The 25,114-nt window shown below is 37.3% G+C and overlaps 1 protein-coding gene across 1 annotated transcript in view; it reads right to left on the minus strand.

The window, feature by feature from the left end:
- The window catches only part of dnah1 (dynein, axonemal, heavy chain 1), a 54,816-nt gene that overhangs the window by 18,133 nt on the left and 11,569 nt on the right, over positions 1-25,114 (minus strand). Inside the window, exons 25-62 of the mRNA XM_073876191.1 lie at positions 24,256-24,435; positions 24,005-24,145; positions 23,708-23,871; positions 23,502-23,612; positions 22,882-23,176; positions 22,687-22,800; positions 20,925-21,074; positions 20,758-20,844; positions 20,472-20,658; positions 19,634-19,725; positions 19,329-19,483; positions 18,889-19,066; positions 18,623-18,817; positions 16,144-16,263; positions 15,907-16,065; positions 15,656-15,766; positions 15,383-15,523; positions 15,061-15,221; positions 14,823-14,980; positions 14,537-14,710; positions 13,693-13,871; positions 13,358-13,585; positions 10,915-11,111; positions 10,127-10,262; positions 9,648-9,856; positions 7,549-7,720; positions 7,023-7,214; positions 6,813-6,923; positions 6,542-6,727; positions 6,176-6,367; positions 4,557-4,724; positions 4,190-4,381; positions 2,597-2,728; positions 2,177-2,302; positions 1,797-1,916; positions 1,554-1,703; positions 1,213-1,373; positions 857-1,082 (exon numbers count right to left, since the gene is read on the minus strand). Of these exons, the coding sequence (XP_073732292.1) occupies positions 857-1,082; positions 1,213-1,373; positions 1,554-1,703; positions 1,797-1,916; positions 2,177-2,302; positions 2,597-2,728; positions 4,190-4,381; positions 4,557-4,724; positions 6,176-6,367; positions 6,542-6,727; positions 6,813-6,923; positions 7,023-7,214; positions 7,549-7,720; positions 9,648-9,856; positions 10,127-10,262; positions 10,915-11,111; positions 13,358-13,585; positions 13,693-13,871; positions 14,537-14,710; positions 14,823-14,980; positions 15,061-15,221; positions 15,383-15,523; positions 15,656-15,766; positions 15,907-16,065; positions 16,144-16,263; positions 18,623-18,817; positions 18,889-19,066; positions 19,329-19,483; positions 19,634-19,725; positions 20,472-20,658; positions 20,758-20,844; positions 20,925-21,074; positions 22,687-22,800; positions 22,882-23,176; positions 23,502-23,612; positions 23,708-23,871; positions 24,005-24,145; positions 24,256-24,435 (6,150 nt within the window). The remainder of the gene's footprint in view (positions 1-856; positions 1,083-1,212; positions 1,374-1,553; positions 1,704-1,796; positions 1,917-2,176; positions 2,303-2,596; positions 2,729-4,189; positions 4,382-4,556; positions 4,725-6,175; positions 6,368-6,541; positions 6,728-6,812; positions 6,924-7,022; positions 7,215-7,548; positions 7,721-9,647; positions 9,857-10,126; positions 10,263-10,914; positions 11,112-13,357; positions 13,586-13,692; positions 13,872-14,536; positions 14,711-14,822; positions 14,981-15,060; positions 15,222-15,382; positions 15,524-15,655; positions 15,767-15,906; positions 16,066-16,143; positions 16,264-18,622; positions 18,818-18,888; positions 19,067-19,328; positions 19,484-19,633; positions 19,726-20,471; positions 20,659-20,757; positions 20,845-20,924; positions 21,075-22,686; positions 22,801-22,881; positions 23,177-23,501; positions 23,613-23,707; positions 23,872-24,004; positions 24,146-24,255; positions 24,436-25,114) is intronic.

Genomic DNA, 25,114 nt, shown 5'->3' on the forward strand with positions numbered 1-25,114 from the left:
ATAATTTCTTCTCGACTGAACAAAGAAAGACATACATTTTTTGGATGACATGGTGGTGAGTAAATTATCTGGATTTTTTGTTTAAGAAAATGGACTATTCCTTTAATTCAAGAAAATGTTTCTTATTCCATTGGGAGATTTTTTGCTTGTTTTAAGCACAAATTCGCATTCATTTTTTAAATTATTTTCCTAGGTCATTTTGCTCATCAAGAAAGTACATCTTAATTTAAGAATTTTTTTTATACTAAGTACACGGCAAAAAAATTCTTGACATTTCAAGAAAAAAAATCTTAGTTTTTTTTGTCATGTTTTCAGTAAAAATATCAAAAAATTCTTAAATTAAGATGCTTTTTCTTGATGAGCAAAATTACCCAAGAAAATAAGTCTAGTTTTTAGACCAAAAATATCAAATTTAAGTGATTTTGTGCATAAAACAAGCAAAAAAAAAAAATCAAAAATCAATTTCTTGAATTTAGTGTTTAAGAAAAATTTTCAAGATTTTTTGCTTACCCCATTGGCAGATTTTTTTTTTTTTTGCACAAAATCACTTAAATTTGAAATTTTTGGTTTTAAAACTAGACTTATTTTCTTGGGTCGTTTTGCTCATCAAGAAAAAGCATCTTAATTTAAGAAATTTTAGATATTTTTAGTGAAAACAAGACAAAAATACTAAGAATTTTTTTTCTTGAAAATCATTCTTTTGCAGTGTGGGTAGACAACAAATTTCAAAGCAGACATTTGTAGAGAATACAATAGGATAAAACGGATAAATAAATCTAAATGCATTAAAAATAAAAATTTGGTACCTTGAGCTTTTCTACAAAACTGGGAAACAAGCATTTTTTCTTAGACAGACCTGAATCTCTTCCGCTTTGACTTTGGAGGCCGCCAGCACTCGGATCAGTTCCTCGTCATCAACAGGGTTTCCCTCAGAAGAGCTCAAGCGAAACAGGATCTGATCTTCTATCTCCTTTAACTCCTGCTTCATGTGTGCATTACTCACTATCAGCTGGTTCTTTGCACTCTCCAGATCGGGTCTCTCTTCAGCTACAAGACGGCCCAGCAGTTGATCCTCAAGACCACTGCAGGTACAAACATAAAAGTTTAGCTATCCAAGCACAGATCAGAACTCTTTCCCCGTTTCAAATCCATCAAATCCATTTGATTTCTTTATCAACATCCTACCTGAAGACAGGTAAAGAGGAATCCTACCTGGGTGAAAGGGTGAAGTTGATCAGAGTGACTTTGGTAGAGATCTCAGGTGAGTAGCGTGGGTTGGGCAGCTTGGTGGTGATATACATCTTAAAATCATCATGATAATGAATGACAGTGTCTCCCAGCTTCATAACCCTGTTACCTTCATGAATATAGGTCTGAGGAACACACAAACAGCACGTTAGCTTTACACTGTAGAGACAAGTAAATACTATAACAACACATTGATGTAAATACTGTATGTTGAGTCTAGCGTTAAACATTCAGAACATTCAGATTTTTAGGAAGCTAGAGCTGATATGAAGGCTTTTTTATCAAACTTAAGTAAATGTGTGCACCTGTCGTAGGAGCACAGGGTCCAATGCAGGGTCAAGCTCCTCCCCAACGTTCTCCAGCAAGCAGGGTTTCCCAAAGCGAATAGCATTTTCTAAACTACGCAGGAAGTCCCGGTCACTCAGCTTCATCACGTCTAATCTGTTATCACACTCCTGTGACGAATACACAGCATGTGAAAATGCAAAAATAATCAACATTTGGATAAGTATGATTTGACTAGTTTTGCATTTTAAAATATTTCTTGCCATGTTCTTGATCCACTTGTTTGCCTGTCCCTGAGGATCGATAAACAAAGGCCAGCGCTGAGAGTACTGGGCGATTACTCCGTTTTCCACAGACAGACTATCCCTGGGCAAGCCGGCAATCTGCACAAATTAACATATAAATACATACACACAAACAGGAAGTTAGCTTTACACTGTAGGGAATGCTATAACAACACATTGATGTGAATATGCTATATGGGGGTGGACAAAATAATGAACACCCATTGTTAAAGTGTTTAATATTATTTGCATAGGCTAATGTGAAAAACAAACATTACCATAAGCAAACACTATATTCCAGCAGCTTTTGCCAATGCACACATAATTAAAGTACAGTACATCATTTGTTATTGTCTAACCTGCCAGGAGCGGATCTTGACTTTGTCTCCCAGTGTGCTGACCAGGTTTGGTTGTTCTGTGTGAGGAACCTGCAGCTCTTTAAAACCTCTGATCCACTCCTCAGCCATCGCTGAACGATATTCTCCCTGAAAGAAATACATATTTACATACACTCCACTATGTCATATATTCAGTCATTTTACTTTATTACAATAAGGTCATAAGTTACTGCACTTGATGAATGATTTGGGGTTGATGATTCATTTCATACATCTAACAAAATGATCTACACTAATAAAAAAAAAAACCCACATACCTCTTTGGTTTTTATCAGTGTGAAACAACTTTAACAAGCAGACTTATAAAAATACATAACACATAAAAAGTTGTAGCATGCACAATGCCCTGGCTCAATCTTACACAGAGACACACAAACTTACAGTGAAAGGTCCGAGATAAGCCACGTATCCTGCAGCCAGCAGAACATCTCCTGTTACGTTATTCACCATGTATTCCAGCTGTTGCACGGTCTCTCTCCAGCGCACCTTCTCATCTGCCAGACCTCCAATTAACTGTAACATACAACATCTGTAGATTTAGCATAATTATACACGGTATATATGTGGAGGACCAACCAATATGAAATAATAAACAATTAATTTAACAAACAAAGTAAATACGCACAATTTTTTGCAATAATTTTATAACTTAATAACTTTAAAAAAAATACATTTTTTGAGAGGGAAATTCCAGGAAAATACAACATTTAATGTTGACAATATTTTTCATTTTTTTGCATAATAATAATAGGCAGAATTTATAGTAATTTGCATTAAATAAATGCATTTGATATTACAAAAAGAATGAATACATATTTTGGATTATTGAATTATTTAATTACATTATGGTAAAATGTGTATATTTATATATACAATTTTATATTTTATTATTGGCTTATTACATTATTTTTAGGGCTGTGAAAAGATTTATCGTGATTTATTGCTTATAAAATAAAAGTTTGTTTAATTGCATAATAAATGTGTGTGCACTGTGTGTAGTTATTCTGTATATATATAAATACACACACATTCATGCATGTGTTTAAGAAACATGTAATATATATATATATATATATATATATATATATATATATATATATATATATATTTTTTTTTTTTTTTTTTTTATTTATTATATATATATATATATATATATATTTTATTTATTATATATATATGCGATTAATCTTTTGACAGTCTATTTAATGATTTCATTTTGAGTACTTTGGTCCCCCATATACATTTAAAAAGTTTATTCTATGTTTATGCTACTCCATTCTGTTTTATTTATTATAAGTTATTATTTTAGCCCAAATTTTTTTAATCCTTTTAGACCCTAAAAACACCCACCATACTCTCAGAAAACCCTGAGAAACTCAACATAAAAGCTAGATTTTAAAATCCTTATAATAACTCGCATTAAAATGACTGCATTACTGCATTCTAGAATGCTTATCAGATAATTAGTTTATGTTCAATTCAGATTCTAATAGTAGTTAGTAATGTCAATCAATTTTTCAAAGCAATGTTTCATTTGTTGCATCTTTTCCAACGGACCCGTGCTGTAGATTCAAGGACCCCTGGTTGAAATGCTGTATGTAGACAATTTTCCACTGTTCGATGCAACAGAAGATTAAACTTTAGTCACTGCACATCTTAAAAGAAATGTATCTTTAGTAGTGTAACTTAACCAAGGGGCAACCTTCCGATTTCTCTGATGAAGCCAATACGGAAGGGACTTAAACTGCAATTCATCGACTGGTCGCTATGAGGCTGGCTCCAAAAGGGAGTAAATCCCCATTGACCCCCATGTTAAAATGCCCATCTTTAGAGCAGAACAGACGTCATGGACCCTACGTCCATCTTATTTTTTTACAGTATATGAACCTAACACATATATTTATATAGTGAAAGACAGAGTATATAACAGACAGGTGAGTTAAAAAATTCAAAAGGTCAGCTTCTTTCACTCACTTTATCTGCACGGACCAGTCTGGTCTCACACAGTTGACACTTAGCATCAAGATCATCTCTCTTGGCAAGGCATTCGTGATATTTAGCCTCTAGTGTGGCGATGCCTTTTTCCACGGCTGCTAACTTATTCTTAGCTTCATCCAGAATGCGTTGGGTTACCTCCAGATCCTCCTGAGCCTCTCGCAAAGCTTGCTGCTCGTACACAAACACACACATACAGCACATATACATTCAGATTTCATAATCTCAAGTGCTGTTTAGTCCATACAACCATAAGTTTAAGAAATAAAAAAACATGCCTGCAGTCTTTTAAGAAGTGCCAGGTGACAACTTTAAAAGAGAAGAATTAGAAGAATGAAACTCTTACCCGTTTGGGCTCTACAGCTCTGGCCACAAAATGGTACACGTGCATTGCTCGCACCCACTGACAGATGGAGGTACAAGCTTTGGACACCTTGGCAATGGAGGCAGGCTGGAACTCTGGATTGTCAATGTAGGGCTGTACTTGTTTGATCACTGAGTCTGGGATATTGTCCTGTCAGGAGCAGACAAATACATCAATTTTATACACTTTGGCCTGAAATGCTTTCATTCAAATGTTTCACAAAAAATGTTAGGACCACTGCTGGCATATTTTTGTGTTTCTTACACCAAGCTACCTACTATAATATCCTTTTAACATTCTAATTGCAACTTGACAGCCACGACTGTGAACTTTTATTGGATGCTATTGAGGAGCAAGATTTTTCATTGTTTCACATAGAGCATGGGTTTAGAAATATGTAGAAAATAAAAAAAATGTGTCTAAACAAATATTTTTAAACTGTAATTCTGTGTATATAAGTGTATATATGGGGGTTGCGCACTCGTGCATCTGTGTGTCAGCCCATATCCCATATTTTGATGCATATCCGCTTTGACAGACTCACTGTCCATATACAGTATAGTGTATCACAACTGTTCCTGCACTTTAGTTTTTTAATTCCTGTATGTTTTAAAATCAAAACCAAAATGTCAGATGTCCATGTGGATGGACGCATCTTTGTATTATTAAGCATTTGGGCGATTCTCACGAAATCCAGATTTAGAAGGTGTCCAGCATCAGATTTTTTAAAAAGCTCTTGAAGTAATTTGTTTTGCACATATATACGATTAAGGTCTGAACTTACTATAAACATTATTTTTAGAAGATTTAAAAAATATTTCCTATAGAATTATTACATTTTTTTAGATTATCGTTATAAAAATTATCATTAACGCAACATGATATTACATTAAATGTATGCATTTACAAACTCATGTTTCGGAAATGAGAACTAAAAAGTTGTCTAGATACTATGACAAACAAAATTTTTACTCTTATCTGGAGAAAAAAATAAGAACTGCTTACCTGGTAGCCATCTTGAGTGTCACAGTCAATTATGTCCCTTCCAAAAAATCTTTTTTTAAATGTTAGTTCCTTGAGGGCTAAAACAATGATTGAAAATTGTTGCGGAGGTTGAGAAAATTGGTCTTGGACACATTTATATTCCTTATTAATGTCTCTATATTTACCAATGATCACCAAATACCACATTTCTTTACTGTAAATGTTTATAACATGCACTGAAGCATGAAAATTTTCCCCTTAAATGTGGAAAAAAAACAAAATTTGTTTGTATGATGTCATTTGAAATCATGTGTAAAATAGTACATGAAGAGATGTTTGTAACTGTATGCTTCTTATTTTGATACTCTTACTTTGCATTTACTTTTTTAATTAAAATGTTTCATGACACCTTATAAGTCTAATTTCGCAAGAATCACCCATTTAGGATGGTACACCTCTCAGAAAGCGTACAAATAAAATTAATTTTAAACGTTTAACCACTATTTAGAGCATTGGGATCGCTAATGTACTTACTTTTATGAAAACCGATATTTATACTTTCTTTCGCCTATAGCTCAAAATTAGACTTATTTTGCCAACACGGGTCACCTCCTTACCTTGTCATACTTGAACAGACTCTCCAGAAACCTCCCAGGATCTTGCAGCAGGCTCCTTCCTGCATCCCAGTAATCATCAACCTTCTCTCCAAGCTTCTCTCCTGCAACCTTCTTCGGTTTGATACCCTTCAGGATGCAGACCGCTTCTATAACCAATTTTACTCCTGGAGGAGGCCTCTGCAGAGCCCTAACCTGCGCATCAAAGTCCACACAATCACCTAAATGAGGATGATTTATAACAGCTGAATTGAAAGGATATTTGACATTTGGTCACACTTGTTATATAGTTGAGCAGTAATTATATAGCATAATATACACATTGCAAAGTAAACATTAAGAGGTAATAATGAACTGTATGTGTGGCACCTCAACGACATCATTCTTTTTGAGTGATTGAAGGCTGGTGAGGGCAGCGTCTAGAGCAGGCAGTGCTTCGTCCAGATCCTTCTGAGCATCACTAGCGATGGCCTGAGCTACAAGAGCCTTTTCAGAGGCTTTAGCCTCCTCGGCCTGCACAGCTATGCGGGTTTCCTCGGCTACAACAGTGTCTTTCTACACATACACACAAAAATAATGATAGAGTTGTATGCCTCTGTATCTGCATTCATATTTTTTCTTTGATTTTGGTATTATTCACTTTAATTTTCTCCATGGTGACCACAGTGTCCTTGGCTGCCTCTTCGAGCTGTGGTCGCATCATCTCCAACTCTTCCTGCATCTTGCTCACATCTTCTGCTGTGCTCAGCAACTACACAAAAACATACATACTGTAGGATCACAAAACACATCGCAGCCGATATACTGTAGTGTGTGTACAGAGCCCCGATTAGTTGTTTGCCCTCATCACCTTGTCCAGGCCGGTTTTCATTCGCTGCCGAGCGGTGTGTAGCTCTTGCTTCTTACGGCCAATCAGAGATGAAAATATGCTGAGAAGCTCCAGGTAGCTTTTAGGAGTTACACAGTTGTGGCGAGAAAGTTCAGCAAGGTACTGTTCACACCTCCTGGACACCATTTGATGGATCTCAACACACATCAGCGCCTGTATGGATAAAGCAAAGGTATTTTTACGCTTCTGTCATAGACTGTAAAAAAAGATGTACATTGTGTCTCCATAGACTTCCAATGTTGAAAAATGAAGCCAAAATCTCCCAAAAAAAGCAGCTGACCAGTACACCAGCATAACTGAAATAACAGAAACCATCGTTGGAAAAAAGGTATTTGAAGTGTAATTTGATTTATATATTACGTCCCATTCCTTTTTTACATGGAAAGGACAAGGTTTATGACCTTTACTACAGTCAGCCACCTGTTTTGGCTTCACTTTTCAGTGTCTGGTATATACTTAAGCTCACAAACACAGTCATCATCCTCACCAGGCTTTTTACGGCAGTAGAGTTGGCCTCCAGTTCTGGAAGCTCATTAAGGAAAGATGTTGCCACAGACTGTAGCGCATCCTGTGGCCAGGCACTGAACCAGTCAATAGTGCAACAGTTGACCAGAGATGGGAACTGCCTGAGTCGAGCCCTGAACACTTCCCCTACTGGACTGTAGATGGAGACAAATAACAGAGGTTTTAAAAAAGTTAAATGTTTAAGTGCAATATTGAATGATATTTTGATGTATAAAGACAAAAGAATCTTACACTTATGCATAGCACATATATGCATAAAACTATAGATACAACGTAACAGTTTTTCACATAAGACCCTTTTTCCATTAACAGCTTTTAATAAAAGCATCCAAAAGCATAATATGCAGCAAACGAAAATTATTTCTAGCACATTAGATATTATGTAGTATTAGAGACAAAAATGACAGTTGAGCAAAACTTGAAATTTTAACACTAGCATTAGTAGATGCGTTAGCTATTATAAACTAACAATAAACAATACTTGTGAAGCTTATTAATCTTAATTCATGATAATTTCAGCATTTAATAATACATTTTTGAAATAAAAAATTATAACTTTTAACATTAGTGAATGCACAATGAACAAACATTATAGACTAACACAATAAATGCTGAAACACAATATTGCTCATTGTTTGTTAAAGGGACACTCCACTTTTTTGAAAATATACTCATTTTCCAGCTTCCCTAGAGTTAAACATTTGATTTTTATCGTTTTGGAATCCATTCAGCTGATCTACGTGTCTGGCGCTACCACTTTTAGCATAGCTTAGCACAATCCATTGGATCTGATTAGACCATTTAGCATCGCGCTAAAAAATAACCAAAGAGTTTCGATATTTGTCCTATTTAAAACTTGACTCTTCTGTAGTTAGACAGATGGAAAATTAAAAGTTGTGATTTTCTAGGCAGATATGGCTATATATATCGCAACTTTACATTTACATAGATCTGTCGGACTTAGGCTACGTTTACACGAAACGATCTGAAGAAAAACTCAAAAATGGCGCTGCATTATCACTTTTTATTCCGCGTTTATATGAGCATTTTGGGGGGGGGGGATCTGCGTGCATATGGTGATGCAAAAATTTATGATATTCGATGCAGTATGCACTCCAGGCGGCTAGGTGGCAATGTGAAGCACTGGCACACAACAACACCAAGTTCACGTGCCTGCATACAACCTTCTTCCTTGTTCTCCCATGTCTCGTCCAAAGCCGTCTGGTTTGCCTCCGACGAATTGGCGCATCAACAATTTGATAGAGGTAATTAATGCACCTTCTCTGATTAGTAATTCTAGCTGTGAATATTTTGTACAACTGCTGGAAATGTATACTTGTATATTTATCACAGCTGCTACGGCAACTTGAAGGCCCGACATATGGAAATAATCGAACATGCATACGCGACGAGAGCCACCGTGAGCAGACTTTTCAGTTTTTACCCTTCAGACGGGAACGCGATGGTGAAGTGTTTTTAAGATTTTCACTTTGGGGCGTGGTTTCACTTTTTTGCGTTTTTAAGCCCCAAAAACGCAGTCGCCGTGTACTGTCAATGAAAGGCACATCCGATAAAATATTTTTACGTTTTCACCCTCGAGCGTTCCCATGTAAACAGGGCTCTAGTACACAATGTAACTACAGAAGAGTCGAGTTTTGAATGGGAAAAATATCGAAACTCTTTGGTTGTTTTTTGTGCTGTGCTAATGGTCTAATCAGATTCAATGGATTATGCTGAGCTGTGCTGGAAGTGCTGGCGCCGGGCCCGGAGATCGGCTGAATGGATTCCAAAACGGTAAAAATTAAATGTTTCACTTTAGGGAAGCTGGAAAATGAGTATGTTTTCAAAAAAAGTGGAGTGTACCTTTAACAAACAATAAGCAATTTTGTGTTTCAGCATTTATTGTGTTAGTGTATAATGTTAGTTAGTGTATAATGTTCAGTTAAAAACGCAAATGTTTAAAAAAAGTGGAGTGTCCCTTTAATGTTAGCTAATGCATTTATGTTAATATCAACAAATACAATCTTATTTTAAAGTGTCCAATGAATAATAAATGCACACCTCATGCAAAGAACAGTGTGGATGTTGCTTCGAACTCTTTTCAGGTAGGCAGCCATGAGATTGGCTTTGGTGGGTTGTTGGCCCATGTCCTGAACCACAGGTTTCATAGTCGTCAAGATCCGCTCCTGCTCCTCTGTAGTGTAAAGACCGGGCACGTCGCCCGAGTTCAAGATGTTATTTACATCCTCCAGGAAAGATTCACTCTTAATCTAAAAACCAGACCAAACATTAGTGTGTTGAGAACTCTCGCCTAAATTTATGTGTATTGAGACACTAATGACTTTGCCAGTGATCTTCAAAGAAGCATTTTAACACAGATGGGAAAGTCTAATGCCAAGAAGTTTATTAAGAAGTAATAAAAAAGTTTATTATGCAGTAGATTACATGAAAGGACTTTGTTTATTAAGCATTATGAATCCCAGCCATTACCAATGTTTGTACTACTGTGACATCACTTCATGTTTAAATGTTTCTCTCACCTGTGTATCTACAAACAGGAAAGTGATTTGCACATTTTGGAGACCAGCCTTCAGCATGATGTTTTTGATGTCCTCTCTCCATTCTGTGAGGCCATAGTTCTTGGAAAGCTCAATTTGGAAGCACTCATACTCAGCCCTGAAAGCACAAGACATGGATACTAAAGCGGAAATCTAAGGTCCAATGCCAAAATAAACCTTATCCTACTTTACAGTATGTTAGAAGCAGCACATACATTTTTATGTGTCAAAAGCAAAGTATTCATGAATCAGCGAAAGTGTGCATGTGACAAACACATTGCTTTCCCATAAGGCCACAAGACTGATGGAGCTTTCAGATTCAGGAACGGCAGATATACAGTACATTACAAAAACAGTACAAAGATGTTAGCACATGCTTTCCTAACATTAGTGAATAGTGACTACTTCCATATGTGGCCCCTAACACATTTTAACAGTAACTTTGAAATTACTTGATTTTGTAGTTTACAAATATTACTTCATAAAAGAATATACGATTTCTTGATTGTAGTACATATGTCACAGATGTCACTCGCATATGCGCTCCAAGCATGACATCACCCGTTTCTGTTCTCTATGGGTGGCAGAGCTAAAAGGGCTGCAGGCAAGGTTCACTTTGACAAAATCTATAATTTTAATGCCAAAACTGTTAAAGCTTGAAACCAGTTTGGCCTAATACCTACTTAACTTCTGGTTTAAATAAAATGAGACTCATTAGTAATGCTTTTTATATTTTGAGGGTTCAGCATAATAAAAGCTTCAGCTCTTACATGTGTGTGGCGAGTCTGGTGAGAGACTGGCGTCCGCTGCCACCCACCCCTAAAAGTAAGGCGTTACCCAGCGGCTGGCGCAGGATTCGACTGATGCGACACACATGCTGTATGGCGTCCATGAACAGCACCAGTTTCATCTTGGTGGTGCTGGTCTGGTTATAATCATCCATGCACTCCTCCATCACATGGGACAACTGCATTAGAGGTTATCGAATGAAATGTTACTATTATTATTAGTATATATTATATTTATAATAATATTAGTATATCATATTAGTATTCTTCTCTCAAGAGTAAAAATTTGGTGCCACAATGTTTTAAATAAATTATTTAATGCAAAGTAAACTGTGGCAATGGAAATTACAAAGCAAACAAAATGGTTAAAGTAAAACAATATATACTAATAATAATATATACAGCAGGGAAAATAAGTATTTGACACATCAGCTATTTTTATCAGTAAGGGGATTTCTAAGTGGGCTATTGACACAAAATTTCACCCAGATGTAGCCATCAAGCCAAATATTGAATTCATACAAAGAAATCAGAACATTTAAGTATACAAGTTGAGTCATAATAAATAAAGTGAAATGACACATGAAGAGAACAAGGTGCAAAATGGCATAGAAAGCCAGGAGATCACCTGAAATCTCTCAGTATTGAGAGAGATACCCTGCCCCCTATCAGTACTAATTGATATCAGCTGCTTTAGTCCTAATTGATGGCCTATAAATGCTTCAATTACCCAGGAGACACACAGGAAAGACTTCATGATGGGTAAAAGCAAAGACCTCTCTTAAGGTCTTCGTAATCTTATCGTTGAAAAGCATTTTGATGGGAATGGTTATAGGTGCATTTCCAGAATGCTGAATGTTCCTGTGAGAACTGTGGGGGCCATTATCCTGAAATGGAAAGAGCATCACTTCACCATAAACCGGCCACAATCAGGTGCTCATTGTAAGATCCCTGTCCGAGAAGTCCAAAGAATAATCAGGAGAGTTCTCAAGAGCCAAGAACCTCTTACGCAGAACTTCAGGAAGACCTTGCATTAGCAGGTACTGTTGTTTCAAAGAAAACTATAAGCAATGCACTGAACCGCCATGGCATCCATGCAAGCTCCCCACGCAAGACTCCATTGCTGAACAAAAAGCATGTTAAGGCTCTGTAAAAGTTTGCGAAAGAGCATTTGGAGAAGCATGTGGATTATTGGGAGACTATAGTATGGTCAGATGAAAGAAAAATTGAACTTTTTGGCAGTCATTCTACACACCATGTTTGGAGAAGAAATGGCACTGCCCACCACCCCAATAACACCATACCAACAGTTAAGTTTGGGGGTTGAAGCATCATGGTTTGGGGCTGCTTTTCAGCAAGGGGTACTGGCAGACTTCATATTATTTAAGGTAGGATGAATGGAGAAATGTACCGGGACATTCTGGATAAAAATCTGCTCCAATCTACCAGAAAGCTGAAAATGAAAAGAGGGTGGACAAACACAAGGCCAAGGAAACAATGAAGTGGTTTCAAAGAAAGAAAATCAAGTTACTTGAATGTCCCAGTCAATCACCTGACCTAAATCCCATCAAAAATCTATGAAGAGAACTGAAGATCAAAGTTCATAAAAGAGGCAATAAAAGAGGAACCTTTAAGATTTAAAGACCATTTGTGTGGAATAATGGGCCAGAATCACTCGTAAGCAATGCAGACGACTGGTCTCTCCATACAAGAGTCGTCTAGAAGCTGTAATCACCAACAAATGCTTTTCTACAAAGTATTAAATAAAGTGTGTTCAGTACTTATTCCCTGTGTCATTTCACGTTATTTATTATTACTCAACTTGTATACTTAAATGTTCTGATTTCTTTGTATGAATTCAATATTTGGTTTGATGGCTACATCTGGTGGAAATTTTGTGTCAATAACCCACTTAGAAATCCCCTTACTGATAAAAATGCTGATGTGTCAAATTGTTATTTTCCCCACTGTATATGTTCTGAAAAAGAAACAAAATGTTGCGGGAGGTTACCAGGATATAGCCACGTGGCTGCTAGGGCTTTACTATTTTATATTTTATATTCTGGTGGTTGATAGTAGCCTATGCCAGAAAAAGCCCCTGTCCTCTATTATACAGTCCCATGATGTAACTAAGGTCATGTATTAAATGTAAAGCTTTTTTGAATGCTGTGGTGCAAAATTTAAAGTCTGATGCTTTAGACAAACATAAAAGCATAGCACAAAAATCACAAAAAATTAAATATGGGCTAATTGGGTGAACTATTCCTTTAGGTTGCACATTGAGGTACTATTTATGACCATTATAGTACAAACAATGCAGTAAAGGTTGCACTAATATAAGCAATAGAAAAGGTGATGAAACCCTCAGCAAGCACCAATAACATGTAAGACCAAACAAATGTTTTACAATATAATACACATCTACCTTTTCTCTATCCTCCATAAGTTGGTAGACCTTGACAGGCCCAGGGAGCATTAAGTCACCATACAGAAGTGGCTGGTAGGGGACCACATCCTCAAACTTGCACCCGAACTCTTGTATGTGAGTGTGGAGTAGCTGGTCAAACCAACTCCTGTCTTCATCATTCACTAGTCGATCCTGAAACACCCTACAGCTCTCATGATACCAAAGCTGAAGGAGCTGGACTTTATTCTGCCCAAATACACATGACCAAGAACTTGAGTCAAGACATCACAAATTCAGTATCTAAACACAACGAAGAAAATCAAAAGGGTATTGAGGCACTTCGGTGGGGGTACCTGTATTTTTGCAGCCTCTGCCATCAGTATGCCCTGAAAGACTTTAGAGAGGTCTCTGAGGTTGAAGGTGTAATGGGACTTGGCAGGTGTGGGTAGCAGAGCAGATGTGATGGTGGAGTAAACCCTGATGGTAGCATTCACCAGTGGTTCATTAAGCGGTTGAATTTCTGGACTTTTCTCTTTAGGAGTGAAAAACAAAAATTAGCAACGTGGCCATTAAATATATAAATATTAAATATATCAGCATGATATTATTTGAGCTGTCTTTAAAGGGACGATAAGTAGGATTTACCCCCATCTAGTGGTGAAATTTTATTTTGCATTCAAACGAATAGTGCTCTCTAGCGCCTCGCTTTTCCAAATGCGTGTTGCAACTACGGTAGCCGTTATGATCTCCTTGTCCGTTTCAGCTAGTTCATGTGTTCTAATTGAAAACGCGCTGTGGCAGACGACATGGAAGCCTCCTTGGATGGACCCGTTCGTTGTAAGTAAAGATAAGATATTCTAAGCTTACAAAGAAAAGTCAGATCACTGGCAGAGGTCATTTGACACCAACAAGGACATATTTATGAATAAAGACATTGATTTTGATTAATAAAACACTTAAAACCCTACTTACTGTCCCTTTAAAGTAAAATAAAGTCAGTCTAGCTCACTGAATGGGCTCTTTTTAGTCATATTCGCATTGAAAAGAAAACATGATCGAAACCAATCATCCAAAAACAAATCCACGGTTGACATCAAAAATATTTCAATTTCAAACACTACCAACAGGTGTTTTCTGCTAAAAGCCCACATTAAAACACATTTATATCTGGATGCCCGCATGACGAGTGCCACTCACCCATCCATTTCCCCAGGATGGTGGAGAAGATCTTTCTCTTACTGGCATCCTCCATCTCAGTGAATGACAGGAAGTTAAAGTGGCGTGTGAAGCGCTGGGTGATGGGGTTTCTGCCACCACCGGGTGGGCCCATGGCACAAGCAAAGTTTATGTCAACAAGACTTTTAAATGTGCCTGCCAAACAGAGAGGATGAATCAGAACTGATAAGCACTAATTGCTTCAGTAGTTAAACATCTCAGTCTGTAAAAATGTTTACATACAATTTTCTAGTGTTGGTAAACTAACCTATTTGCTTTCTGTCATACCAGCCTCCATGATCCATCCACTGGCGCAGCAGTTCAATCGGAGGCTGGGCTCCATATGTTTCCAGCATGGGCATGTTCAGATCATCAATGAAGAAGATGAAATATTTGCCCAATGGAGGTCCAAACACACCTTTACGCCTATAAATGAGATTTATGTGACCAAATGAGGAAACATTACAAGCAAGCATAGTTATTTCATGAAAAGATGATGTTAGGACCTTCTGTCGAGTTTGCTGTCGATATAATCTTGAGTCTGGTTGGCGGAGGTGCGGGCGGAGAACGTCAGGAAGTGTGTGATGTATTCGGCAGGCATGTTCTTGAGGAGCTTATCTGACAAGGTTAAAGTCTTTCCTGTGCCAGTTGGCCCGATGCACAACACCTGACCAATCAGAGAAGGAACATAAGTCTATGTACAGTACAGTGTTCACTTAATACTTTACACAAAAGTACCAGCCTAAAAAATAGTATGCATCCAAATTTAATAAATAAATATTATACTTTTTAAAATATTTTTTTGTATAATGAGGCAAAACTACATACAGGCTTCCTATTAGACAGCAGCATATCTATCAGGAAGGACATGCGAACAGTGTCGACCGTGGGAACAATGATGTCCGAGTAGCTAGTTTCTGGGGTGATGACCACTTCCTGTGCATATTTCATCCAACTGACCCATTGCATCTGAAACATAAAAATAATTAAATGAATGAATGGTCCGTTATCTATTTCAACCAATACAGTACTAATACCTTTACAAATTTTAACGTTCCAGTTGAAAGAACTTTACTGGAGCAGTAACAACTATTCTCTCACCTTCCTCCCTTTCCCCTCTTTCTCCTCCTCATCATCATCAAAGCGACTGATTCCTGCATCATCCAAATGATAATCGTACACAAGTCCCTCCTCTGGGAAACACAGCTGAACCTAAAACAAAACAATCATGAGGTTTTTAAAATGCTTTGTGCAAAATTTGGTTCTGAATATATAAAATACTGCATATAAGATCAATAAAAATAGAACAGGGGATTTGTATTGTAGAAGAGTCTGTAAATTGTTTTATTGACCTTTTCTTTAACCATTTTGTTCCTGAGCCAGGCACTGAAGCGTTGGCAGCTGAAAGCATCACCTGTTGCTCCAACACTCCATATGAGCGAGAAGATAAACCAAGGCTCAATGAACTCCTTCAGTCGAGACAGTTTCTCCTGGGATATGGGTCTCTTGCCCTGACCACACAAATACACGCAGGTGAGATTTTAACCGAATTCAACCATTCTGCTACAAACAACACCAAAATCTCTGACCTCTTGTGGGATGAAGGGCTGGAAAAAACAGTCCAGCAGTCGGAGCAGAGAGCAGGTGAGATTGCTGACCATTGAGGTGATCACCTCCTTCACTGACTCACGCACAAATCGTATGGAGTCCTAAGAAAACATGCCAACCGCTTGAAAAACTTGATAATGAACCACATACATTATATTATCTGCTATTTGAAAGAAAGTTAAAGAGACATCGTGCAAAAATAATAAGCAAAGAGTTTGGATATTTTTCCTATTTAAAACTTGACTCTTCTGTAGTTACATTGTGTACTAAGACAGACAGAAAATTAAAAGTTGTGATTTTTTAGGCCGATATGGCTAGGAACTATACTCTCATTCTGGTGTAATAATCAAGAACTTTGCTGCCGTAACATGGCTGCAGAAGCCGCAATGATATTACGCAGCAGCCGAAAATAGTCCCCTTAGTATCTTTCAATGGCAGGGGACTATTTTCAGCAGTGCGTAATATCACAGAAGAGGCACGTTTTAAATAGAAAAAATATACACAATCTATGGATATTTTTTAGTGCGATGCTAATGGTCTAATCTGATTCAATGGATTGTGCTAAGCTATGCTAAAAGTGGTAGCGCCAGACCCGGAGATTGGCTGAATGGATTCCAAAATGGTAAAAATCAAATGTTTAACTCTAGGGAAGCTGGAAAATTTTTAATTTTCAGAAAAAGTGGAGTGTCCCTTTAAAGTATCATATTCATAACCTACATTAAAACCCATAATCTCCAGGTACAGGAAACATGAAATTCCACTTGCATTATGTGACCCTGTCTGTGAAATCTAGTCTAATAACGTTTTAAATGATTTTAAAAAAGCATCAATTTTGATAGTTTAGTCATGTCCTTAAAGATATCAAGATTATATTTTCACAGAAAAATTATTTTGTGTAGAAAACTGTAAATTAAAAAAAAAACTTTAGCTGGGTTTTCACAGACAGGGTCACACATTATTAATGTTGCTATATTATTATTATTATTATATATAAGTGATATAGAAATTGCATTTTGACTAGATTAAAAAGCAAACATTTCTTAGGCCAGTGCATCCCTTTGTGCCCCCCTCCAAAGAAAATGCATGACATAAAAACATTCTAAAACGTAAAATTTTAATTAAAGAGCAACTATTGTCCAATTCACGTTTTTACATTTTCTTTGGTGTAAGAACCTTCTTGGACTACAACAAAAACACGGATTGTAGGCAACAGTTTACTTCCTGGGATTGGTGATGTAGACAAGACCGACATTATCATTATTCATCCCGCTTCGGACTCACCCCGGATTTCCACCGACTCCACTGCGTTACGGCTCCGCACTCCGCCGTCCGCCAATACCCACCAGTTCCGTATTTGTTGCAGAGCGGCTGCGTGCTGAAGTGACGAGGTCTCGCAAATTCACGTTATGATCGCGCAATATCTAGTTCTGTTTCCGCCCATTATGACGTTAAATTATGACGTTTTGCTGGACCAGCCCAGATCACAACACGAGATCTCGCGAATTCAGGTATGATCACGTGATATAGTCATGGCTCCACCCTGCGGAGCTGTCCGGCATCCGTCAAAAATAGAAGCTCTGCGTATTTGTTCCGGAGGGCTGCGGATGGCCGGAGCTGTGACGGATTCGGAACGCAGTCAGTGGAAATACACACATTGACTTGAATGGAAACCGATTGACTCCGCGCCGTTCTGCAGTCGGTGGAAATCCGGGGTCAGAGCCTGTAAGTTAACTCCTGTTAGCATTGCATTGTGAGCTAATCTTTCAAACATGGTAAGGAGCGTCACATTTCCAGCTGACGTCAGAGGTACTCAGGGCAATCACAGCGTACAGATTAGCTGGCCAATCAGGGACACAGCGCTTCTCAAATCTGTGCGTTTCGGGAAGAAAGTGAAATCTGGAGCTATAAAAATTTACTGTATGTGGAAAATAATGTGTTTTTTAACCAAAAACCATGCAAACACATTGTATTTTACTAAATACACAAAATAACAAGGTTTTTTAACAATGAAATAGGTGCCATTTAAACAAAACATAATAAATTATACAACGTATTGCTGTTGTTTATTAGCCTTATTTTACTAAGGTTTAATTACATAAAATGTATTATAATGTATTTTATAAAATGCCATTAAACTAGGGCCCCCCTGGCACCATCTCGCTTCCCCCAGTTTGCGAATTACTGTCTTACTGTGGGTTCACACCAGACGCGAGTTTAACGATTTGTGCAAGTAGATTACATAAAAGTCAATGCAAAGACGCGATCAGACACGTCCTCGCGTGGGGCAATGCGAATGACGCGATATGGGTGGCGCGTTTGCCGTGAAAACATCATCTAGCATAAGACTATATAAGCATACATTTTATTTTACAATAAGACATCAGAAGGTCTCTGTCCTTCCAAAAGAAACTGTTGTAAATTACATCTGAGATTATCTGATGTGACCGCAGGATTTATCACCTGTAAAAACTTCTTGAAGAGAGAGTCAAGTAGATCTCTGTAGGGTTGAAAAATGGCAGGGATGTTTCGAAGCCAACACTCTGTGAACGGGGCCAAACCTAGAATACTGGGCTCGAGATAGACCATACCACAGCGAGAAACTGTATCAGGAGACGCCACAGCCAGGAACTGCACCACGAACATCATCGTCATCACCTGAGGGGCAAAAGCTTGTCAGATATTCACAATACAGAAAATCACAGTAAACGCAAAAGAACTTCTCATACATCGGTGAGTTTGATGATCTCTCCTGAACTCAGGCAAAGTTTCTTGTTGTCATCCAAAACTGTGTTCATGTTCTCGATCCACACAGCATCCACCGGCCCATCAAACATGTACCATTTCTTCTCCTGGTCCATGGCTGAAGCTCCAGCCCGAATCAGACTTGGCAATATACCATCTGTCCTGCATTTGGACAATTTGTAACATGCTTTTCACAACATTGCAGTAAAGCTTCACAAAATCATTGTTTTGTAGAGTACTCCTATTAGATTCATGCATTTGACAGATGCTTTAATCCAAAGTGACTATTAAAAGGTATACATACGTGTTTCTTGGTAACTGAACCCACAACCAATAAGCTGCTAACATAATGCTCTACCAGTTGAGCTACAGAAATTTCTCCAAGAATTCATGTTTTCCTACAGTATATACAAAATGCACTCACCACTCATGAGTGAGCTGGTCGAACTCTCCGTAAAGCTGCCCCATGGTGATGGACTTTGGGTTGAGCACATATATGTGTACAGTCTCATAGACCCCTCCACTAACTGAGGGCTGGCCTTTCAGGGCCGTCATGGCCGCTCCCAAAACCTCATAACACTACACATGTGAGAATGCATGATTATGAACATTTGGCAATAACATGCATAATGTTTAATTACAATCATTTGTACATTAATTAAATAAAGTTATAATAAATTGTAACTTCTGCTACATTTGTGCAATGGTCTGTGTATTACAGAAGTAGACCTTAGTTTTCCCAGAGCCTGATGGTCCGACCAGCATGAGACCGTGTCTGACTACAGTGGTCTCGTACAATTGAATACATTTGGTTATGTAGCCTGCAGGACAGAAGAAACATTCAAACATTTAAATATATGCATATATATGTGCATTTTTTTCATACTGTATGCTAAGAATCAACAACAGAAATAACAAAAAGTAACAAATATACTTTGATTACCATATTTTCCAGGCTATAAGTCGCTCCGGAGTATAAGTCGCATCAGTCAAAAATGTGTTGAAGAGGAAAAAACATATAAAAGTCGCACTGGACTATATGTTGCATTTATTTAGTAAATGATTTCACAAAATCCAAGCCGAAGAACAGACATTTAATCTGGAAAGGCAAGTTATTTAACTAAACAATAGCACAGAACAGCAGGCTGAACAGGTGTCCGTACATGTTAAAGTAACATAAACAGTTTTTTTACATGATACACAATAGCATACAGAACATTCCTGGGAGGCTAAATAGGCTAAATTAACACGATAAGCCAAATCAAGTTCAAAAAGGTCCCGAAGTCATTCCGCATCACTGAATCCATTGAATTACATAAATACAAGAGCAGCATAAAGTGGACTCTCGCGGTTTCTCTTGGTCTTGGTTCATATAAAATAATTTTGATGTATAAGTCGCACCGGACTATACGTTTCAGGACCCGCCAAACTATGAAAAAGTGTGACTTATAGTCTGGAAAATACGGTATACAAATAAAATTATTTGAATTTGCAAATGAACCTAATGAAACTAATGAATTAATGTCTTCGGTTCTCGTATTAATCACAGTAATTTCACCGCACTTACCATCCACATCTTTAAGACACTTGTTTGCACACACATTTCTGATGGACTCTTCCAGGGACCCGTAGTCAATTGGCTCCTCACGGATATTGGGAAAGAGATCGGACACAATGCCATTGAAGAGCTTGAGATCATCCTGGAGGAACTTCGGTACGTTGACGTCCCTGATGGCCCGCAGGCATATCAGCTCCTGTACACAAACCAGAGTCATGAGTGATGCGTGAAAAAAGACAAAACAGCATACTGTAAATGCTACAGCTATGTACAGTTGCTGTGTGTATCATTAAACCTCATTCATATCAGGGTTTTCTCTCTTCAGGTTTCCAGCTGCGGAGATCACAGTTTTTACAGCTCTCATCCCAAAGTCATAGTGATCCTAAAAAATAACAAGCAGGGAAATTTAAAGTAACAGGAGAATTAAAGCAGCTTATGCATAAATGGCATAAACAGCCAAACCTGTGAGCTAAGCTGTTCTGAAGACAGCTTGAAGGTGCTGGTAATTTTTTTAGACAGGACTTTGGCATCACTGAAGCCGAAAGAGTAAAGAGAGATCTCTGCTATCATAGCGTAGTCAGGTATCATCATAGCCACAGGACGGAAGAGGGCCTAAAAATCACATGTGATACACAAAAATAATAAAACCTATTCATATTTCTTTTATTTATTGAAATTAGTGCCTCTTATTTGATTATTAACTCTTTCCCCGCCATTGACAATTTATTTAGTCAATTAAGAGAAAACATTTGCAATAAAAAAACGTGTTCCTGATACATTTTTATGTTAATATGCAATACTGCGATTACCCACTTACCCAACACTGCAAACAATGACTTTCTTACTTAGTATTTTTATCTTGTTTTTAGTAAAAATATCTGAAAATTCTTAAATTAAGATGTATTTTCTTGATGAGCAAAATGACCTAGGAAAATATAAAATATATAAAATTTAAGCAAATTTGTGCTTTAAAAAAGCAACAAAAAAGATAAATCTGCCAATACAATAAGAAAAAAATATTGAATTAAGTGTTTATGAAAAAAGTAAACTTATTTCAAGAACATTTTTCTCTTTCCATTGGCAGATTTTTTTTGCTTGTTTTAAGCACTAATTTACGTAAAGTTTATATGTTTTGTCTAAAAACTAGACTTATTTTCCTAGGTAATTTTGCTCATCAAGAAAATACATCTTAATTTAAGATTTTTTTATATTTTTACTGAAGACAAGACAAAAATACTAAAAAAGTAATTTTTGCAGTGAATTTATAAAAAAAACTGAAGCCAAAACGTTATTTACAAATTTTAAACTCTGTGTATGTTTTGGTAATCATTCTGAATCTGATCAAATTCCTTCACAAAAATGCAATTATTTCAGCTTTTTGCTAAAATAATATATTTAAAAAAAAAAATTGTTTGTTTGAAAGAGGAGGGTCTGTTCTTTCATTTGATATATTTGTATGTTTATACACGGCAAAAAATGATTTTCAAGAAAAAAAAGTCGTAGTATTTTTGTCTTGTTTTCAGTAAAAATATAAAAAAAATCTTAAATTAAGATGCTTTTTCTTGATGAGCAAAACGACCCAAGAAAATAAGTCTAGTTTTTAGACCAAAAATATCAAATTTAAGTGATTTTGTGCATAAAACAAGCAAAAAAATTGGGTAAGTAAATTTTTCTTGAATTTAGTGTTTAAGAAAAATGTTTAAGATTTTTTTGCTTACCCCATTGGCAGATTTTTTGTTTGTTTTATGCAGAAAATCACTTAAATTTGATATTTTTGGTCTAAAAACTAGACTTATTTTCTTGGGTTATTTTACTCATCAAGAAAAAGCATCTTAATTTAAGAATTTTTTGATATTTTTACTGAAAACAAGACAAAAATACTTGGAAATTTGGAAATTGAAAATCATTTTTTGCAGTGTATATCTTCAGAAGAAAATTTTCCTTGAAGGCATTTTGTGAAACTTTTGTGAAAATCACAAAAAATGCTGGCGGGCAACTTTTCAAAAAATAACTGGGGGAGAATGAGTTAAAGCCTGTTCACACAAAGGACGATAACCATAACTATAAGTATATTTTCTTTCAGCTGACAAATGATAAAAACGTTAACAACCAATCAACTCACTCGTTCATTAAAATATGAAACTCGTTATCGATAGGCATCTTTATATCAAGATATCATTCTTGGTGTGAACTGTCTTTGGAATGCCATTTCTGATCTCTGCACCTTTAAATTGTCCGGAAGTTCAGTTCGGCCCGCATACCCAGGGTTCATAGTGATAAAGACAGCACAGGATGAAACAAGAGGAATTTCCACTCCTTCAAACACAAACGTCTTCACCTGTAAACACAACACAAATAAACTGTGTTTAGAAAGAACCGCAACAGTATATACATGCTGTGTGTCCATTTACTAGCTCACTCTCTGCTGTTGGGCTTTTTGTATGGTAGTGATCTGTTGTGCCACGACTGACAAAACCTCCACGTCGATTCGGTTAAATTCATCAAAGCAGGCCCATGCCCCTGAACTAGCCAGGCCTTTGAGAAACTTTCCCATGGCCATAAAGTCCAACTGATCGGAGCAGTTAAAGACCACAGTCTGGATAGCCAGAGCTTTGCCCAGATCTTTAGTGGTCTCTGTCTTCCCAGTACCTGCGGGGCCTGCTGGGGCGCCACCAAACTTTAAGTGAAGTGCACCAGTTAGGGTAAGATAGCACCTGTGTAGCAGACGGATAGTGTATATGCATCACTTTATAGCAAAAGCATTAAGAAAGAAGATATCCTTTAAAATGTACAATTTTGGATACATGTACAGCGGGGAAAATAAGTATTTATTTTACTTTATTTATTATGACTCAACTTGTATACTTAAATGTTAAAATTTCTTTGTTTAAATTCAATATTTGGCTTGATGGCTACAACTGGTGGAAATTTTGTGTCAATAGCCCACTTAGAAATCCCCTTACTGATAAAAATGCTGATGTGTCAAATACTTTTCCCCCTGCTGTATGTATAAATAGTGTTTGGTTTTCTGAATGTCACCTATCGGTTAGTGGAGTGATAACCAGTCTTCCTGAGTTACCCAGGTACTCATAACCATACAAGAACTCGGCATTCACCGCTCTGATATACAAGTCATCACGCCAGTAATATCTACATACAGACACACACCATTAAATTACTTTACATGCAATATATACCACACAACTCAATTAAATAAACACAGAAAAGGAAGTCAGTGTTCAAACCTCAGCTGACTTATCCATTCAAAGTCATTGACGCTGCAAACTTTTTCCTCCACCAGTTTGGCAGCCACATCTTTGGCATGAACCTCAATCACGATGAGGGCAGACAGCACAGCACGCTGCATCTTGGACAGGCGACCTCGCACCAGCTGTACCAAATCTCCCAGCTGTTTGTGTGCACGCAAACACATACGCCCTCACGTTACAGTACAACACATCTTTAAAATATCTTCCTGTTTACTAGGTTTTTATAGCACTTTAGCGGCAATACTTTACTTTGAATGCTTTGAAAATACATACCTGTGTCTGTAGCTGGGGGTAAAGTCTATCAGCCAGGTCTCCTTTCTCCAGAGACTCTGACACCTCTTGGGTCCAAAACGTCTGACAGCCGGCGATCACCACTTGACCGGGCCAGGACAACACCCAGTCTGTACGAGGATTCTGCAGAGTGTTCCAATCAAACAAGGTTCATTAAACACAAGCCAAAAGAGCAGAGATGTACAATACCAAACAGCTGATTTGTGACATCATGCGAGCAGACTGACATTAACCTCAACGTATGCTTGCAGCGAGCGGCTGATGTTCTCTCTCACGCTGGCCTTCATGGACTCTTCCACTTCACGCAACCAGTTCTCCACGTTCCCAGATGGGAACACTGGGACGACTAACTGCACGACTTCTCCCTCAGCAGAGTACATGTGCGTGATTAGCTGATCTGACTGAAATTGAAGCTGTACATGACAGACCGTATATTATTAATTAAATAAACGAATATGAGATGCTTCTGGCTGAAAACAAATTGTGAGATCTATTGAATTATTACATTATTGCACCACAAATCAAACAGAGGTCCCAAAATGAATATTTAGAGCAATCCAATTACTTAAAGGGACACTCCACTTTTTTTGAAAATATGCTAATTTTCCAGCTCACCTAGAGTTAAACATTTGATTGTTACCGTTTTGAAATCCATACAGCTGATCTCCGGGTCTGGTGCTACCACTTTTAGCATAGCTTAGCATAATCCATTGAATCTGATTAGACCATTAGCATCACGCTCAAAAATGATCAAATAGTTTCGATATTTTTCCTATTTTAAACTTGACTCTTCTGTAGTTACATCGTGTACTAAGACCGACGGAAAATTAAAAGTTGCGATTTTATAGGCAGATATGGCTAGGAACTATACTCTCATTCTGGCGTAAAAATAAAGGACATTGCTGCTGTAACATGGCTGCAGGAGGCGCAATGATATTACACAGCAGATGAAAATAGTCCCCTTAGTTCAATAGCAGGGGACTATTTTCGGGTTCCTAGCCATATCTGCCTATAAAATCACAACTTTTAATTTTCCATCGGCCTTAGTACACGATGTAACTACAGAAGAGTCAAGTTTTAAATAGGAAAAAT

The sequence above is a fragment of the Misgurnus anguillicaudatus genome, chromosome 14 (assembly GCF_027580225.2).
Source record: "Misgurnus anguillicaudatus chromosome 14, ASM2758022v2, whole genome shotgun sequence".
In the NCBI taxonomy this organism is placed as follows: domain Eukaryota; kingdom Metazoa; phylum Chordata; class Actinopteri; order Cypriniformes; family Cobitidae; genus Misgurnus; species Misgurnus anguillicaudatus.